Genomic DNA, 20,289 nt, shown 5'->3' on the forward strand with positions numbered 1-20,289 from the left:
TTTCGGTGTGCATTAAAAGGAGGCTATCCCAAGGAAGATTGCTCACACCAGTTCTCTTACCCCGATGCAGCTGTGACAGCTGCAGGCAGCTGCAGCAGTAGCCAGCAAGCCGTAAAGAACAGACAGCTACTGTACTTACAAGATCATATGGAATGTCAGCAGAACCATTTCCTCCTTTTCCTTTTTTTTTCGTTTGAGACTCAATCAAAATCACTAGATTTTTAACCGATTTGAAATAAAATCGAATAAAATAAGCTCACCCAATCTGAAGAGCAAAATTTCAATTAGCATGTTCCTACTAAATACTTTCCTCTTCCTTTGTCGCATGACTTGCATGGTTCTATGTAGATGATGTTAGATGCTGTTGTCCAGGATGATATGTTTTAGTAAGTGCTTGAATTCTGGGATCCTTGAGTCAGTGGCGGTCATAAGCAGCAGTAGCTGCCGGTGGGGCTGCTCCACGGGCTGCAGCGCTGTAATAATAAGGAGAGCCTGGAAGAGAAGAGACTACTGTGAAGGTGACAAAAGTGGAAAGGTGCCAGCTTGCACAGAGCAGGCACAGACACCAGAGACACCTTGAATGCAGACACACAGCAATAAAGACCAAATAATTAGAATAAAAATCACATTCATACATTCTGTACAACAGTACTGTTATCCATGTTTTATATTTCTGCTGCCTGCAGGGTGTCTGGTTCCTCTCATCCACTCAAGATGTTAGTTTTGTTTATTTCACAAAAAGCGATTCGTTTTTCAAAATGGAAATTTGAAACATTCCAGCCCAAAACCACTACAGCACTCTGACTTTTCTGTTTTTTTTCCTCCTCTTTTGGGGAGGAGAAAAGAGTTGAGCCCAAAACTATTCGACATATTTCACTGGCATCATCAAAATGCTCCTTTTGGCAAATAAACTATTTGACCTAAGAATTTGTTTTTTAGCTCTGGAAATGATCTTCAAGTCCTAGAAAGTGCAACAAAGTTTGTACTTCTGGGACATTGTGACATTGCATTGGCATCTGTCAGTTCTCTGATTCAGCTTATAAATTTGTTGAAGGGAGAAACTGTCTTCAGAAAACACTTGTAATTTTCCTTTTCACTTGGTAATGACTGTGTACGAAAATTATTAAGCAAAAATTTTTTGAGGGAGCTATTATGTTGGTCTTCAAACTGCAACCAGATTTTTGCATACACAAAATGAAAGTCATGTTACATTACAGAAGGAATGCCCTGGAAGGAGTTCTTCTTCCCTACTTGTCTCTGAGGATTTCAGGTAGGTTTGGAAAAGTGATAAAACATCAACATGAGGAACTGCTTTGGAACAGGCTGAGGGGTGTCATAGGGTTTCTGTGTGTACTGAGCGCATCAAGCAGCCCAGTCAGCAAAGCTGTCAATCAACTCCCTGCCTTTACCTTATTTGAGGCTTAATCAACTTACAGCCACGGAAATAGGATCTTCATAGTCAGCTACGTGACTTATTACAAAAGCGTTAAGTTCTGCAGAACTGCATGGCAGAGGAACTGATACTTCTGCAAAAAGTCTGCTAGACTCCATGCAAACTCATCTGCTTGCCTACCCTAGAACCAATTCTTTTGCCTCAATTCACGGAGTTTTAATGACTCTTCTGAAACCTCACAGTGCCTATAAAGCTGTTCTTAGGATTTCTGGGGAAGCCGTGTGAAAATCTGTGCAAAGCTGTGTTTTGAGTCGGTGTTTACCATTCAGTAGGGAAGACTGACATTAGAAAAGGCTTGGGATGGTGTCTCTCTCCATGGGCAAGACAGTGCTTCTAGGAACTTGAAGAGTGCTTCATTTCATTGTGCAGCAGGCATTAAAAACCACAGCCCAGGATAAACAAGCCAAACCATTTTGGAGATGATAACAGTCCTCAGAAGAGACTGTGGAACATTCAGCAAAGCAGAAGTGGGAGAGGGAGCTAATGCAAGTTCTTTGTGGTTTGCTTCCCATTACTGATTCTAGCAAACAGTGCTCTGACAGGTTCACAGTCTGACAGGCACCTGGACGTACATAGAGCATCGCAATGCTCCAACTGTACCACCCCCACTGCCCTGACACATCTTCTGTGCTTGAGCTAACATCCTGTGTCACACTAATAGGTGACTTATAGGCCAAATAAATCAATGCAGTTAACTCCTTTTCTGAAAGCCTCTCCTGGAGAAGGCACACTTCACAACACTTCACAAGCATTTTTCCCCCAAACAAGAACATGCTTTGAGGATTCTAATGACAGGGTGTGTTATTGGCAGCTTTCAAGGACACCTTCTATCACGCACGTATGAGCAGGCCACACATGCATTGTTCCTTCTTTTGCAGCACGCTGGTTTCAAAGCACAGAGACTTGCACATGGAAGACACTCTGCTATCCAAATGAACTGCTTCCATAAGCATTCACCTCACAGTCCCTAGGGATGCAACCATAAGGCATAAGGCACAGAGGACAGCTTAACTCTCAGAGGTCACAGAGGAAGTCTGCAGCAGAACAGAGAAAACAGCTGGCATATCTTTTGCCTCCAGCTTGCTTTTATTCCTCTGGGTGCCTTGCCAATAAACTTCTGTAGAGAGAAGCTGGAATTCCCTTCCTCCTTCAGAACCTCCACTTGAAGGCAGTCGTATTTTGGGCTTTGCTGTTTACCTCAAAATGAATTGGTTTACTTGATAGATGCTGGTTTAAAAGACTGAAGTACAGCCTCGTGAGAGCCAGAATCACACCACCAATATCTAAGATGATGTCCATGGAAATTTAATTGTAAATGTTAGCTCAAGATGGTTTTAACACATAGGATTTTTTTTCACCTTCTCCCAAAACTGGCTGCTAGACTCCATGCAAACTCGTCTGCTTGCCTAGCCTAGAACCAAATCTTTTGCCTCAACTCAGAGAGTTTTAATGATTCTTCTGAAACCTCACAGTGATTATAAAGCTGTTCTCATGATTTCTGGGTTCTTTTGTTCTTATAATTCCAGCTCTCAGTTGAGCTGAAATCAGTTGAACAGTCTTTCCAGGCTTCTGCTCGCTCAGATCTTAAATCTCTGTTCTGTGCAATAGTACCTAAGGACAAGAAACAGCAGCCTGGAAGTTAAATAACCCGTACTGACCAGAGGCATTCAATATCTGGAGAGGGAGCCCTGAGATAGCCACATCAGCTAAAACTCTTCCCCAAAGAACGAGCTTCTCTGCCCGTCTTGCTCTTCCTGAATCCACCAGGATCTACTCCCATCAAAGCTCACTTCTTTCTCTAGGTCCCCTTAGAAAACATTGTCAGGAAGGCAGCATAAACTTCATCAGCAGCGCTGGTCCTCTGCTGTTTTCCAAGCTAGCATGAACCAACACATCTAAAAACCAAGGTTAGCCAATCTATGCTATCACACAATATGTACTGTCTAGAGACGAGACTCTATACTGCCACGGAAAAGATTGGTGTCATCTAAGACACATACTGTTTTGCTGCAGCAACCCTAATGGATCAGAAACTGTGTGATGTGGCTATCGATACTTTCAGGAACACTGGCTTCTGTAATAGTAAATGCTGTGGCAGGACAGGGGCTTGTGTGCAGCGGTGGATCTGCAGCACTATCTGTAAGAAGGACACACCATCATCAGGGTTCAACCAATCCCAGCTTAAAAACCTAGCAAATCTGTTTCTTTAAAGTGAGGCTTAAAGAAGATAAACCAAGCTTCAGGGCTCCATATCTCTAGAAAGATAGTAATAAATTTACCATGCCCAATAGTCATCCAATGTAGTTAGTGAAATAACTGGCCAGACTAAACAATTGCAAAGACATTTGAGAACTTTATCAGCTGAGAGAACCAAAATAGCTAACTTCAACTGGACGCGCCACTTTTAGATAACTAAAGACTTAGGAGTCTTATTTCTCAAAGGAGATTACTGGACATCTTCACATGGAGAAGAAATACTATTCTTATGGCTGACTTAAAGTAAACTTCAGTACATTTGTATATCTCAGTCAGACTCAAGTAATAAAAAAAGGGAAGTTTGAAGAATCTAGCCATCTTTGGCTAGATTAGATAATCTTGAATTAGCAGAGACAAACCTAACAGCTCATCTAATTTTTAAAATTACATAGCCAGTCTAGCTGATGTTATCTGAATGACCTCTATAGTCAGTAAATAGAAAGGAAAACTTTCAGAGATAACTCGATTTGATAGATTCTCTCTTTCCAGATATGTCCATGTCTCCTCAAAGCCTACAGAGATGACCTAGTGCACACTTTTTACACCAAATTTTACAGAATAAAAGATGAGAGGGATGACTCCTAACTAGAGAAACAAATGTATCTATCCTTTGAGCATAGGTATACAGGACCTTTCCTGCAAATGAACCTAACCCCATCATTGCCCTCCTAAATATCCCACCTGCAATGCCATTAAAAGGCATTAGGAGGTTGCTTCTGTCAGGATTTTAGCCATAATAATAAAAATATTTCCTTATGTCACATCCAGAGATGTGCAACAAGATGTGCTGTCTTGGGCGTATCTATAGACCTTTGATTGCCATACAGACATATCCCAAGACAACATCGAGACTCCAGACCTCAGCAAAACAATACCGTCATTGTCAGCAACAGCAGCATGAAGTTCTTTGTTTTCAGAAACGTGACTAACTGCTTATGCCATTAATGGGACACTAATTCTACTTTACGAATAAAGAAGTCTTCGGTGAAATATATTCCTTAGGGGTACCTGTTGTACCATAAAGAGGTGTGCTGCAGACAGAAAGAGGCCCTAACTATAGAGCTTCCTTTTAAAATGGTAACCTATGTCTGTTATATCTTTGAGAAAAATCAACAGCTTCCCTGGATATCTCTCTCTGAAGAAATTCACTAAGGAAAACCAAGAAAAGGAAGTGTTGGTATTTGCTCCTGTCCAGTAGAAAGACAGAATATTGGAATATCTTCTCAGCGAAACATTCTGTTGGCACTGAGGGCATATCAGGAAATAAAAATTAATTAAAAATAAACAAAAGCATAGACTGCATAGATTAGATCAATGGCACCCTGAAAATAAGGGACATATGAGAACAGGAAATGGAAAAAAATCTATCAGAAACGTTTAACAAGAAATTTCATGGGAGCACATGAAACATGAATATTCTTTAAAATTGACACTCAGAATGGCTAGTGCAAAGCTATTTATATGTGAATGACAGCAAGAGAAATCACACCTTTTCCTCATCATACAACACAGCAAATATTGCAAAAAAGAAAGAAGATGATTGAAACCTTCACACTGCCCTGAACGCCTTAGACATCTTTCTGTTTCTCGGTAGATCATTGGAGACTGTACTTCCAATTAAATCCCCCGCTACGGAGCAAGGCAGTATGTAGGGTTAAAATACCATGTAGGTCCTTGAAGATCTAAGTTAAATTTCTGTTTTCATCAAACACAGAAGTAACGCACACACATGATCCCCAGCTCCTGGATGTGTCCTCTAGCAGAAACTCCAGTTCCCACCCTCCTATATGTCCCAAGGCTGGGCTGCATTGGGCTGCATAGTGCAACCCTTTAATAATTTGAGCGATAATGCCAACTGAGCAATGTAGCTGAATTAGCACAGAAATGCTGAGAGTTCATGGAAGAAATTGAGCATTATGGAACAAGTGAATTCTAAATAACAGAAAATGATATGTGGGTCTAATTTAAGTCAATGGCAACATTCCCTAAGATTTCAGTGAAACTGGGCCCTTTTGAGGCCTTTGGAGGTCTTCACTTTTTCTCCTCCATCCTCCTCTATTATTATTCTGACTCAGCGTAGCTATACAAGCCCAGCATTTCTCTGAAGTTTTCCAAAGGCCTAACATTTCTTCTGAGTTTGATTTTTCCAGTTCACATTTCAGCAGTGAAATCAAAAATGCTTGTATTTAAAGTGAAGAATGAAAATGTCACATCACAAAACATTCACTCTTTCTCCCTGTCATTATATCCCCACCTAGAATAGACTTGTCCATTCTTCTGTCATTTTTTCTGCCTAATTCATATTATCATCAATTTATTTCTTGACACAGTCATTTCTGGCTCCTACTTGTTCTCTAATCTTTTTATAGAAACCACAGAAGAACTGAATCTAATCCTAATTGACTGGTTCCAAACCCTTTCCCTTCATATGAAGCCATGCCAATACTGACAGTCTAATGACCCTGTCTCTTGTAGCGACAGCTAGATAGTTCAGGTGTATCTAAAAGGGAATCCTGTCAGACTCAGTTACATTTCACAACATACACAAATCACATCAGTTCAGAAGGGGGAACAGTGCATCAAACAAAATCTCCCATGATCAACATCAAGTTGAAAGTAATGAGTGAAAATGGTAAAGATGTTATTACAACAAACCAGCAAGAAATTGAATCATTTTTCTTCATTATGCTATGTTCCTATTATCTACTTTTAGCTTATTTCTGTTAAGCAGGCTAAACAGGAAAGGTCACCAGGCCATGCTGATAGTAACTGACTGAACCTTATGTCTGTACACCCTTACCTTTGTGCGTGTCTATGTGCACACCTGTGTCTCTGCAGTCTCATATCACAGCAGTTTCAGGTTATTAACAGCACAATGGAAAATGAAGCCACTTTTCCAACTCCTGGTATTGCTTTTGAGGTCTGTATGGGGATACCTGGCCACCGAGTGGGATGCAGTACATGCAGCCCATATTTATAAGATCTTCCCAGCACAGCCCCGCAGGAACTTGGGCTTTTTCTTCAGTCTTACTGAAGTGGGCACAGGATCAAATTATAGCAAGTCAGTAAGGTCAGACATACAGCAAATGCTGTCTGTGTCACTACAGCGGAGAAAGGTGTTGATACCATCGGGGCCTACTACAGGATAGAACAGCAGGTAGATGCTGCAGAGCTGTAGAAATTATTTCTGCAAATCATCTTTTGCCCCTGCTTCTCTTGACCACTCTGAAGGACTGGAATTTGGTCATCTCTCCTATTACAAGAGCTATAGGGCACAGCATTCAGCTTCAGAAAAGGAAGACAAGTGGTTACCTTTTTGCATCAGTTAAAAAGCTCCCTCAAGCAGATGGCTGGATCATTTATCTGGTGTGAAGAGGAAGCACCAGAGAGCAACAGCAGAGCATGCACAAAGAAGATAAGGAGCAGCTGATGTTCTTGTGGAGCCAGGCAGATACTCTGCACGACCAGGATGTCATTTGAGAGTATAATTGTACCCTCCAGTGGAGGAACTGACTAACACTTTTTGCTGTTGCTGGATTCTCAGAAGAAAAAGACCAGCGACTAACGACTAAAATCTTTACACCATTTGTAACTCTTCATTCCTTTACTGTTTCCCATTGCTCCCCTAAAATCATTTTTCAACTCAAATACCCTTTCTTTCTGCAACTTGCAAATCACTGCATCTCTCTTTTAAGTTCCTCTTTGCAAATCTCACCTTGGTGTGAGTGCTCCAGCACAGTTTTTCCTTGCCAGCATAGAGAATTAATTGAATGTAGGCTCTGTTAACTGCTTAAAGTATCACGCTTTCCCCTCAATGAAAGGAGTGGGACTTAGGAAAACAAACTGTGTCAGCCCATGTACAAGTCCTGATTAATTTTGTCAAGCCTTCTGCTTTGAGGCTGATACTGCCAGAGGTTGCTCTCAGGAGAGAATTACCAAATGCACTCAGATAAACTCCTTGGAAGAGCAGCAGCATCCTGGATACAAAGTAAATTTATCCCCCCTCTACCTCTTTCCCCAGTCAGGGTATACAGGATTACCACACAGAGACTTCTGTGTCTGCAAGGAGACTTGGAAGAGACATTTAAGGCTCTGCAGCAGGTATCTACTGCCTTGAATTAACAGTGAGTGCAGTGGGTACCTAGGCAAAGAAGGGCTTGCAGGGTCAGACTCTGAATCATAAAGCCAGAGGCGATGCTGTCCACAGGGCACGAGAGAATGCATCTGTCCTGCACACTACGGCCAAACACGGAGACACTCGTTCAGGTCCTCCAACACGCACAGCCACGCCAGTGAGACTGGAGCTCAAGCCCACTAGCCCTGCCCTTCAGCACTCCGTTAGCACAGGTTGGTGGGCTGTTTCTGGAACAAGGACCTTTGCCATTCCCTACGTTAGATGTAGATTTACACCAAATGGATTTTCAAACCTATCAGCATTACAGTTTTGATGTTTTTCCAACACAAAGCCTTAAGGTAAATGGGAATATCAAGGTTCAGCTCAAACTAAACCTTATTGCTTAAATTCTCCCACTGTACCCAGTGGGAGATAGCATGTGAGCAACGCAGAGAGGTGAACTGGAATAAAAAGTTTATCTTTAGACCTTGGTAAAGAACAAAACTCCCATCTCCTTTTATTTCTAACACACCAAAGGGTTTCAGTCTGATATTTCCAAATCAGTGTTACAGAATACTCAAGATACTGTAATATTAAATGTGCCACGGTTAAGTTTCTATTTACTGAAAGAGAAAATTTTGAAAATATCAAAACAAAATACTTCAAATATGATAAAAATAAAGGAGCTAATATGATGCATTTTAGCAACTCCTGCCAGCAAAACATAGTACCATTGTTGTCATTAAAATGTGAAACATTTCAATTTCAATAAAAGGGCGTATTTTCAAGGAAATCTTTTTGCCCCGCCTCATTTAAATACATGTCTATAGTGTGCTGCTGAGCAAATACTGCCATATAAATTCTCACTAGCCCAAGAAATGTGCTTTTCAGTCCATTTACCTTATTGTGAACAGTATGATTGCATTTCAGTTGTACCCATATTGTGCTGCTCCCACATGTCTGAAAAAGAAATGGGACTTGCCCCCAAAAATGTGTCATCCAAAAATGAAATAATAAGATGAGGAAGTATAGAAAAAAAGGAAACAGCACAGATAAGAGATGGCCAAGCAATAAGAGGCCAGTTCCTGACACGCCTTCATTTTAAAGTCAAGGGAATATCTCTTCCTGATACAAACCTTGTGTTCATTGGCTTCAAAGCACTGCAAAGATTTACCCTTCTTTGGAATCTGGCCAGTGTGTTCTGGTATGTTTCAGATCATGAGCACATAATCCGAAATGACTAGCCAAGCACGTTGTTTGCATTACTTGTTGCTATCGGAGGTGAGGACCCACTGCTCAGCCTCAGTAACTGAGGAATTCCTGGGATTACTCAAATGAATAATTCCTCTCCCACGTTGGTGTGAATCTGTGGCAATGAATTCAGAGTGCAGTCTATGACTTTTGGCCAAAGTCACCTTTTTTTATGTAAACGAGGCAGGTTTGGTTTGGTTTGGGTTGTTTCCTCTGAATAGCCTGCTGGTTCATTTACTATTTTGCAAGCCTAAAGAGCCATCTAAAAGCTGACTTCTGAGGACTGTCTTCCTCAGAAGAGGAAGAGCAGAGCTTTACTGCTTTTCCTTTCAATAGTGTGAGTTTCAAGCAGCTCACTTGCTTCAAGAGGAGTGGCGAGCATAAAAAACAAAAGTAAAAATAATCCTTTCCTACACTCTTCCCTTCGGTTAATTTGATTTCCTTCACACAGACAAACCAAAAAAACCATACACTCCTGGCTGTGGCCATGGTAACTACTGGTTTAAGCTTACAGAACTCCCCTAGCCTTTGTGCAGATATGCCTATTCATATTAGCTGAGGATCTGTTCACTGATTTATGATGGAAGTGCTAACAAACCCTTAAATGTGGTACTGCAAATGGCAGTATTATACCAGTACCATGGCATAGGAGGCAGAGGCTCTATTACTCCCAAAGGATTTGTTTAAAGGCAAAATCCATGATGAATACAGCCTGGGTGGCTCAATTACTTGAGGAATCAATTACTTAAAACAAAGAAACTAGATGAAAAAAAGTGACAAAAATTCAAAATTGTTTCTCTGCTGGAGGTCACAGATAACAGCCCTGTCATCCATAAATCTGGAAATCTCTAAGGCATGCTACCCCTGTGTTGAGAGATGACAATTAATTGGTATTTTACTTACCTCATCCATGTAAATTATGCAAGGAAAAATCCTAATTACTGCATGCTACATGTATATAAGGTCAAAGTGGGCCAGCTTTTGACAGTGTGTAGAATGGATTATATTTATCCTTCACATGAGGGCCATGATCCTGCACAAATCACATGACTCCTGACCCCCACTGTTTGTGAGAGACTGTGCACAAGTCACTGAGACTGTACAGGCACAAGGGTTCCTTGCAGAAGGGAAGTCTCGATTCAGCAAAAGCGAAATCGAAGAGCAAGCCCAAAGTGAGATCTAGGTATAAAAACATATACATCTAGCAAGAAAATAACAGTGCAGGGAATGGTAGGACTTACATTTGGCCCTCAGCAATTCAGCATGTTAAAGAAGCTAGCACTTTTGACAAAGCCCAGGAGACAGTTTCGTGGGGGGGTAATGCAGTGAGCACCACGAGTTTTGCAAGAGAAGGGTTTCTGATCCTCAGAAAAATGGAGACTTGCCTTCTGGCACTGTATTTCTTGTCTGTGGACTGTATGGAGCAGAAGCAAGAAGAGAGCAGGTTTGCGCACGTTGTCTCTCACTGGCCAAGCTAACTGCACTGGTGTGCCCTTAAGGAGATCTGAAGTGGCCTGCACTGCCACACAAGGTTGTCCTAGGACATGCTTCCTGCCCTTCTGACGACTGGAGCATCACAGCAGAGTTATCGTCTAGAGCCTGCTCTGCCGCCTGGAACGGCCCCGCTGGTGAGAAGCCTGGGAAGTGGCATAAGGGACTTACCCAGTAGTCCAGGATTGGGAAATCTCCAGGAGTCATTGTATGTTGAGTATTGAGGGTGGCTGTATGGACTCCCCGAAAACTCACTCCCTAAATTAAAGAGAAATAGAAAAGAAGACAAAACAAAAGATCATTTGATTTAAGAGATCAGTTACTGTTTAGTGGGGGAAAAGCAATTCAGTACATGCTGTGCTCTAGTGAAGGCCTCTGTAAAAGCACTGCTGATCACCCTGTCTGAAGATGGGGGCTTTGATGGCCACATTATTAAATGCACGGGTACAGAAGTCTTTTATGCTTCCAGTCTCATCGCAGCCGAGTTGGTGGGATTTTCTCACACAACCTGCAACATCACAGGAACACTACAGGAACACCACAGCTAGGGGTAATAAAGAGCAGCTTGGTGACACATTTAAAAGAGATTGTCTTTGCCTTCACGGCTCTGCAAGACTCAGGGCAGGAAGTACAACACTAGGACTCAGCTGCTCAGCCAGGCTTTCTGATAGCAGGAGAGGATGGATTAGTTAATCTTCTGCATATTGAATACCACCTCATCCCCTCAAAGAAACTCAGAGCATCCTTTTAATCAGAAGATGCATGCTTACATCAGTTTCACATGGCTTTGAAACCCTCCAGAAGAAGGCAGAATGAAGGCTCAAAAGTTACTGCTGCTCGTATCATCACGAGCTCCTGCACTCCCCATCTGCTTGATCCCTTCACATGTCATCTCCTGTTTTATATTTCATCTGCAAGCTTTTCAGGGCACTGCCTTGCACAATGGGGCTCTGACCCCTGGCAAGGCACCAGGCTCCACCGTGCAATTACAAATACTACTGCTGTTTTATTAGGCAGTCTTCCATGAATGCCAGTTCCCCACTCTATTCCTCTCTTTTTCCCTCCTTCTTTTTGTTGTCTCAAACATAAAGGCACACACACATATATACACACAAAAAAACCCAACTTTTAGTATAAAAAGAATAAATGCCATATAGCAAAATATTGAGAGTCACCTGTGGCCTTTATTATCTTGGTTCCCAGCATTGGAATAGCTGTTTCCACATATTTAAGGACTGCTTTTATTCTTGGCTGAGTACTATCAGCTAAGCTTTTACTAGCTGAGGATCTGATCAAGACGGTATTTGAAACTGCAAATAGATTCAACAAATTCTCCCAGACTCAATACTCCACAGGCTGACCAGCCTTGCTTATCCCTCCTAATAAAACTGACTCAAGGACAGCGACCACTTTCCTGAGCTAGTGAGTGGCCTCTATTAAAGACATCCTTCTGTTGAGCTACGTACTGGCCTGGATGGAGGGATGCTGTCTTTGATTAGCATTAGGAAAGCACAAACTTTCTGGGTTATCTGTTACAGTGGGAATTCATGATTAGTCTGTACAGTGAAGCCACAGGTGACTTAGCAGACACCCTCTCTTTAAATGGGCTAATAAACCCCATGTGTATAGCACTGGTAGTCGATGTGACTATCTACAAATATATTTCTGCCAATATAGAAACAGCACATAAGTGACAAAGAAACGTATAGAGTCAGGTCCAGCAGTATTTGTTCTCCACATAACACCATTTCAGCAAAAAAGAGCTACCTCATATAGTCAACAAGAGCTGCTGCTCATTTGCTATGCTCCCAGTGTCTCTCTGATAACAGCCTGTCACTTTGTTGCTCCTCATGGTTGCTGGGACCCATGGTGTTATACCCATCAATCCACTAACTTCTCTCTCACACATAACTCAAGAGCAAGGCAACATTCACTGAAAGGAAAAGGAGGCAGAGTGTGAAGCCAGTAGGAAGAAGCACTTTTTACACTCAGCCCATCTGCAAGTCATGTCACTCATTGCAGCTGGATGCGGATCAGCCCAGAACATCAACAGGCTCCGGAAAAGATCCAAACATCTTTAAGAAGAGCAGCTTTACCCAGCCATGAAGCAAGTAATCCCAGTGGAAACAGTTCATTTTGGAAGGACGCTGAAACCTCATGCTTCCTAGTTTCAACTTGCCTCTCTTTACAGATCTAAAGAAGACCAGCTGTGGGCAGATTATCCAGTGTCTCCTCAGGTAAGACTGCTTGCATCTTCCTCAGAGCAGTTGGAGCTGGTCTTGGCAGATCCAGGATACTGAGCTAGATGGACTGCAGATCTTTCTTAGATAAAGAGTCACAAAACGATTGAGGTTGGAAAGGACTTCTGGAGATCATCTAGTCCAACCACGGTTGCTCAAGCAGTGTCACCTAGAACATGTTAGACAGGACTGCATCCAGGTGGGTTTTGAACATCTTGAGGGAAGGAGACTCCACAGCCTCTCTGGGCAACCTGTGCCAGTGCTCTGTCGCTGTCACCAAAGACGTTCTTCCTTATATTCAGACAGAACTTCATGTGTTTCAGTTTGTGCCTGTTGCCTCCTGTCCTGTCACACTGCACCACTGAAAAGAGTTCGGCCCCATCCCCATGACAATCCTTCTGATATACATCGATAAGTTCCCCTCTCAGTCTTCTCTTCTCTGGGCTAAACAGGCCCAGCTCTCTCAGCCTTATCTGATCCAGTCCGGCAGCCCTTCTGTTTCTCATGTCCCTTTCCCGACATGAGAAACTCAGAGGTTATTTGTGGCTCCTGCAGCTACTCCACACTGACTGTTCAAGGTTCTTTTCCAGGAATAGAAGTGAGAAATAAAGATTTGTGCAGTTGAAGGTAAGACTGTTAAATACCCGTTCCATAAAGGACCTGTTATGTTTCAACTACATTTCTACTAACTACATTTTGTAAGCTCAGAGTGGGGTTTTCATTACTGCTTCTAAAAAACTGTATTAATCACTTACTATTGTGAGCCACTGAAAATACAGCTATTACCAAATTTTTCTTTCTGGTGAAACACATTAAGCATTAAGCCATATGTTTTACCTCTATCCCACAAGGACTACCAGTATACATGAAGGCCAACAAAAGGAGCTGAGGGTCATAGATATGGAGCAGAGATTTGAAGTACCAGCACCGCTGGCAAAGGTGTCTTGATTTATTCTTCTAGTCAAAGAGTGACCTCTTTCCTGTTGGATAAAAATGTCTCAACAACCAGTTACATTCAGCTTCCGGAAGAAGTTCCCCTCCTTGATCTCTGTTTCCAGTTGCTACACATAAGACAATATTCTCAGACAAACCATTCCCATTTGTATGACTCTGTTCCAGAGCCCTCATCAGCTGTGATCCCACCACGTCTTTGACCTAGCTCTATACTACCGGTGTTTGTCCAAGACAACAAAGCACATGGGTAGCAAGCTGCTTCCAACTTCATGGTTGAGTGATACATACTCTTCCCTCCCTAGAAGACTCAAAGCCAGGCTCTCCTTCCAATGTGCACAGCACAAAAATCCTTTGATCTTCTGGATTGCGTTATTTTTTTTTCTTTCTTTTTCTTTCTTTTTAAATTCTCTTTCAGGGTAGGGAGAAATGCAGGGATTAAGCCAATGCTCTAGTTTACTTGCACAGGGGCAGAATGACTATGAAAACAAATAATACACTCAGTGAAGTCTCCCTGGACTTCGTAGACTAGATGCAGCATAGGAACAGATCCGGGGTGTATAGCCCACCTTGCGGCTGCTGCCTAGCCAACACAACATGCATAAGATGCTGAGAGGGAGCATAACTACAACTCTTTCCCTAGAAGCTGCAGGGTGTAAGGACAGAAAAAGAAGACGAACAGGGCAACCACCGATCCCTGCTGCAGGCCCTTTGCATGACTAAGGGTGTGGACATCCAAGATTTTGAACAAAGCTATATCAAGCTGCCCTGCCTCCGAAGGAAGGACATCCACACCCATCAGAAGACAGGACAGCACATCCTGCTATGGGTCCTCAGCACTTTCACCCACCTTTTCACAGCCCTTCTTTCCCATTTTTACTGTCTGTCCCTGTTTCCTGTTCTCACTAGGTGTTCAGAGAAATCCTGTCCGTCTGGTGTCTATGCTGCGCACGCTGCTTAAAAGGCAGCAGAGCTTTTTAAACAGTAGTGCTGCTGTGTGACTACCAGCGGAAACAAGCTGACATTTCATTGTTTCGCTCTCTCTTGCCTCGCTCTCCTCCCCCCACAAGCTCTGCTACCCACCTCCCTTCACATACACGCACACACACATCTCGGACCCTCTCTGGGGGATGCTCCAGTGCCTGTCAGGCTGAGGCTTCCAATTCTCTGTTTTTTATGCCTCAGTGGTCAGAGTGTCAAGCTCCTGCAGTACAGCCCAGCCAGGAGCTCAAGGAGTCACTGAACACCATCAGTTCGGTGACAGTATTTCTTGCTTCTTAACATACTCTGCATATCCATCAGCCATGAAAAAAAAAGGGGGGGGGGGGAAGGAAGGGAACAGGAAGGAAAATGAGAGAAAAGAAATAAAAGGAGGAGGGGAGGGGAGAAGTGGGAGAGAAAGTCTCAAGCCCTGCTATCACCATCACAGCACTTGGGCAAACAAATGGTACTGCCATAACTGAAACTAAACCAGATGAATGAACACCGCATGAATGCTTCGTGTTTTTCACTAGACATTCCCGGGCCGTCAGCTACACTTCCTGACAGCACTGCTTAACGGTCAGCCCTAGTCCCATTCAAAAAACACAATGAATCAACTGCTGGCAGAAATGCATACACGTGAGTTTACGTAGCACACCTGCCTGTGCTGGGGGGAAAGGGACGGTAGCTTGATCTATCATTGCTTCACGTTAAACAACAAGCACCTTCATTAACGCTTCTCCCATCACCGAGAAACTAAGATACCAAGCCAAAGGCTTCTGCTGGATTTAGCCCAGGTCTTACTGCAGACCTGACTACACATTGCCGTAGTATTTCAAGGTGCTATAGCCAACAAGGGGCCAGACCCTTCCATTACTACTTGAGGTACGAGTTTATCCTGGGAGGAGGGACGAAATGTTCACAGTAATGCTATTGCTACAATGCAGTAGCAAGACCTGCAAGAGGTATTTTATCCTGAGACAACAAGCTAGAGATATTTACACCTCACAGGCAGCTTGCCTGAAATTGCCACTGCAAGTACAATTTGATGGTTGTAGATGGACCATCTGATGCAGATAGGACAGAATTGTCCAATTACATTGTTCATTCTTCTGCATTTTCTTTGGGGATTATCAGCTTGTGTTTAGCAGTTTATTTGGTTTTAAGGCATGTTTCCTGTTAAGTTCTCTTTGCGATGGGCAGAAAAACTAAAAAGTGTGACAAGAACCGAAGGCAAAGATACCACAGCCTCATTAAAAAAAAAAAAAGGCCATGATTTTAGAGAACCATCTTGCACTGGGTTTCAGAGAAGACGCACATATGTATAACGGGGACTGAAGTAATCCCACCTCACAGAACTTGTCCAAAATGTTCAGATGTAGCTTTTTGTTAGGTTCTTCCTGCATTCAGTAGAGAAATGGAGTCCTTCAAAAATGCATTAGCATACTGCAGCATTTGAGACCAAAAGAAGGAGCAGTGTTCAGCCCCTGGATGTGCTATCATCCGCCCCTACTGCACACAGCCTAACTTATGGCCTGGCTTTTAGATGGCTGAAGAGAGAAGAGGTGTCAGTGCAACACCACATAGAGAAGCTGTGGTCTGTGCCTGTCGGTCCAGAGGAACACTCACGGTGTGCGCCCAGGGCCGACCCCCAGGACACTGTCCTTCTGAAATCACCTCCAGGCATTGTCAGACTGCTTTTAGTAGCTGCACTGAGACACCAAGTTGCTGAAAGTTTCTGTACTCACTGAAAAGCTGGAGGTTAGGGGCTGAACGGCAGAAGGAAAGGTGGATGTTCTCAGGCAGTTCTAGGGAGCTCAGATCTAGCTCTGCAGAAGCTTGGAAATTTTCTTTTTCTGCAAGGAGACTATGATGATTGTGGTGATCAAACCATGGCTGTGCAATGGGACACTTGGACAGGCTAAGACTGAAGACAGGCATAGAAGCTCCAGTTCTTACTAGATTCACGAGCAGGTGTAATGGATACCATATACTAACTTAAGGTTTGTCCAGGTCAAAAAGATCTGCATTCAGTCATGGAAAGACCTGCAATCAATTTCAGTCAGCTTTGCATCTTGACAAGAAAAGGAAAATGCCAATTATTTTTCTGTTAATTTTTAAAAATATTATGCTATAATCTTGGAATATTGGAAGTATTGGAAGGGAGTTTTGGAGGTTATCTATCTGCCCCAAGGTCTTGTTCAAAGCAGGACCAGGTCTGAAGCATGTCATATGCAACCAAGTATTGAAAATCTTGCAGTATGGAAATTCCACAGTTTCTCTGAGCCCCTGTTCAAAAGTCTGACTACTCCTATCTTGAGGAAAAAAAAAAAAGAAAAAAAAAAAAAAGAAAAAAAAAAAAGTCTAAAATCTAATTGGAACTTCCACTTTACACCTGGTATCCTCATATTTTATCCCTATGCAGTCTCAAGAAGAGTCTGGCTCCCTATTATCCTGTTCAGATAGCACAACAGTAGTAACTCTACTGTTTAGTCTTTTCCTTTAAAGTCCATGTGACATTTAACTTTAGAAACCAGCAGCTTAAACAAATACGAAACATTTTTGTTACACAGATGCTGGTACCGTTCGACTGAATGTAAAATTTTAACCAACTTGAACAAATACTTCAAAAAGAGCTCTTATACATCATTTCCAAGTTCAGCACATTGTTCTGATCCCAGCTGAAAGAAGTCTCAGAATCACATAAAATCCTGTGAAAGAGAAATTCTAGATCCAATGAAGCTCTCATCAAAAGTTGCACCATGAAGTCAGACACGTCTTTTAAATTTCTTTCACTTGATTTTCTCAGCTCAGATAGCCGGTATTTCTGTTTGCATTTGGGATAAGAAGAAGCCATCAAGGCCACAAAGGTTGGTGGTTATACTAGTAAAACAATTGTAAGACACTGCTTACAGAGCTTATCCAAACCTGATGCTGTCATATTTCTGGATCTCTTTGTGTGGGCTGGTTTTAAATTAATACAATATTTCTGGAAATTCAGCAATAATCAGATTATCTGTTGTATTTTCAACCCGGATGGATCTTAATTAACTCTTGGAAGATTCATGGATTCTAGTCCTTTAAGATCTTTTTCAGTTTAAGACATTTCCTTCCAATTTAATCAGTCAGTCACCTACTCAGAGATATTTATACTGTCTGTATTTGGCTGCCTCTGTCAGAACTGTATATGCATCACCTGTTTTTTATCAATGCACGCATAACACAGTTGTGCATACCACTCTTGGTTAACATTAATCAGAGTCACTGTTACATAATAAGAAAGTGCTATCATAACCCCTCATATGGCTATAACCTCCAAGGTCCTTTCTCATCAGGCTAGTCTCTTATTTTTTCTCCACTTCTAAATAGCTGGATTCTTTTACTATTCAAGCTTCAGCTTTATGAAATTCTCAGTTAGCTCTTCCATTTAGCAGATTAGTAAAACAAATGAGGAGAAATGATGTTCAACAAATGCAACTGGTTGAAGGAAAAGAATGGAAAGTTGTGGGAGAAAACAGAGTTCTGGCCAAGAATAGCAAAATATCACCCATCTTTTATTGGACTCCAGAGTAAACCTTAACATAATATCTGTTTTATTTGCCTCTAAATTGGGCCTGTGTAGATGAACTATTCTTTCCCACTCTACTCTGACCTCCTGATACAGGTTACAGGTGTCTTTAACTTTTTCTTGAGGCAAAGGAACTCACCGAACTTTCTTAAATTAACATTCTCATGGCTTTTTATTTGTTTTCTAACATTTTCTTTTGTAGAAGCAATCATATGGATCATAAATTTCTTCAGTAGATTACAATAATAATCATTATGCTGGTAGCTAAGATATACTTGACTGCATGGAGAGTAAATACTGCACTTAGCAACACAATGTACTGAAGCATGTACTGGATTTACTTATTAACATTTTGAAATAACATCAGTTGTCCAAATGCAACTTTAAAATCTATTGCCAAAAAGTCGTGTGTGCAGTAAGACCATACTTCATACACACTGGAAGTTTCAAGTAAAATAATCTAAGGACAGCAAGACAATTCACTTTTAACTATATTCTAATGTCTTCTGAAAAAGAGGCTTCAGTTTGGTCAAGCATTCCCTAAATAGCATTTAAAATAAAGTCAGACTGACAAATAAATGTGAGATAACTTAGAAAAAGGGGTAATGACCTGGCCACTCTATGGAGAACAATGGCTTATTTTCCCCTCAGTTCAGATACTACACTGACGAGGGATACAGAAGAAAATAGAAAGGAAAAAGAGCAGAGCAAAGCAGAGACAAGTGCAAAGGAGAGGAAGTTATTTGTGGGTAGCAAATAAAATTCTTTTGACTAAAACATTACTAGTCCAATCGTTTCTTGAAATAGGACATAATCAGTTTCAGGAAGAACATAAGTCAGACTCCGTGCACCTCTCGCTGCTGCTGCATTTGACACTGCTCCTGCAGTCACAGGGAGAGTGGCGAGAGCAGGGGGTGGGACATGGCAGAAGTACGAGCACTCCACAAACTTCCACCTCATAGATAAGAAATTCACTATATGTCATGGAGGCAGTTCTGCCTGCACAACTTGTAAATCATTTTTCTTCCTCTCTCTACAAGTTCTGAGAAAAGTTAGGCTAGCGCCCATTCAGGCTGGTGGAAAGCTTCCTCCAATAGCTTTTGCCAGTCTCAGGGTTAAAGGCTTTTGGCATCCTTCACTCCTGCTTCTAAAACATTTCTGGACTTTGTGTAACAAAATCCATGTTACCCATTCTTCCGTATGCATCATTTTGTTGAGATTTAAGGAACAGAATTTAGTCCAAATTCCCTGTACTCATATTATTTCCAGAATGCCATCTCAGAAAAAATAATCCAGACTTTTTCTGCTTCCATAAAACATACCATTTTGTGGAGTGAGCAGGCAAATTAAGCAGCTCAGCATCCAAAAGCATGAAATGCACTCACTGAACTAGAACTGCCCTCGTGCCCTTCTGTAGCCAGCATACCATTAACCTGCCTCTGCTCCGCGCAGCACATACGAGCACAGCCACCTAGCATTCAGCATGAGCCAGCTGCGCAATTATTTTGCACGTAACATCCTTGTGGAAAACCAGTACGATTTTTAGGGGTAGACTAACTACAGGATCAGACCCTAAGCCTGTGTTTTCCAGACTTAATTTTGGTGGCACAAACGCTATTCCTCTGGCGCAGAGGCCAGAACACAGAGACCCCATAGGCCATCATCCCGTTTGCCCCTTCATACGGCGCGTAATTATCTTCTGTAATACTTCTGACCCTTCTTACAGTGATGATGCCCCCATTGAATTAAGAAGGGTTTTACCTAAATACAAGCAACACGACTTGTCTCTCTGTTTCTTATCCCCCCCTGCTTTAAACCATTTAAAATGACAAAACACATCATCACATCTGAGCAAACACACGAACACGTACAGCAGAAAAACGCTGTTTGTGTTCGGTTTTCACTTCACCGATTACAGTCTAGTGCCTGGGGCCTGAAAGGTGATGGGAATTTTTATGGAAGTCCCGAGATCCAGAACGGGCAA

The 20,289-nt window shown here is 42.1% G+C and overlaps 1 protein-coding gene across 2 annotated transcripts in view; it reads right to left on the reverse strand.

Moving 5' to 3' along the window:
- Positions 1 to 415: 415 nt before the first annotated feature.
- Positions 416 to 20,289, reverse strand: part of PAX5 (paired box 5) — a 168,370-nt gene continuing 148,496 nt past the window's right edge. For both annotated transcript variants that reach the window (XM_062599434.1, XM_062599435.1), the window contains exons 9-10: positions 10,737 to 10,823; positions 416 to 492 (exon numbers count right to left, since the gene is read on the reverse strand). In XM_062599434.1, coding sequence (XP_062455418.1) covers positions 416 to 492; positions 10,737 to 10,823 — 164 coding nt within the window. The remainder of the gene's footprint in view (positions 493 to 10,736; positions 10,824 to 20,289) is intronic.

The sequence above is a fragment of the Rhea pennata genome, chromosome Z (assembly GCF_028389875.1).
Source record: "Rhea pennata isolate bPtePen1 chromosome Z, bPtePen1.pri, whole genome shotgun sequence".
NCBI lineage: Eukaryota > Metazoa > Chordata > Aves > Rheiformes > Rheidae > Rhea > Rhea pennata.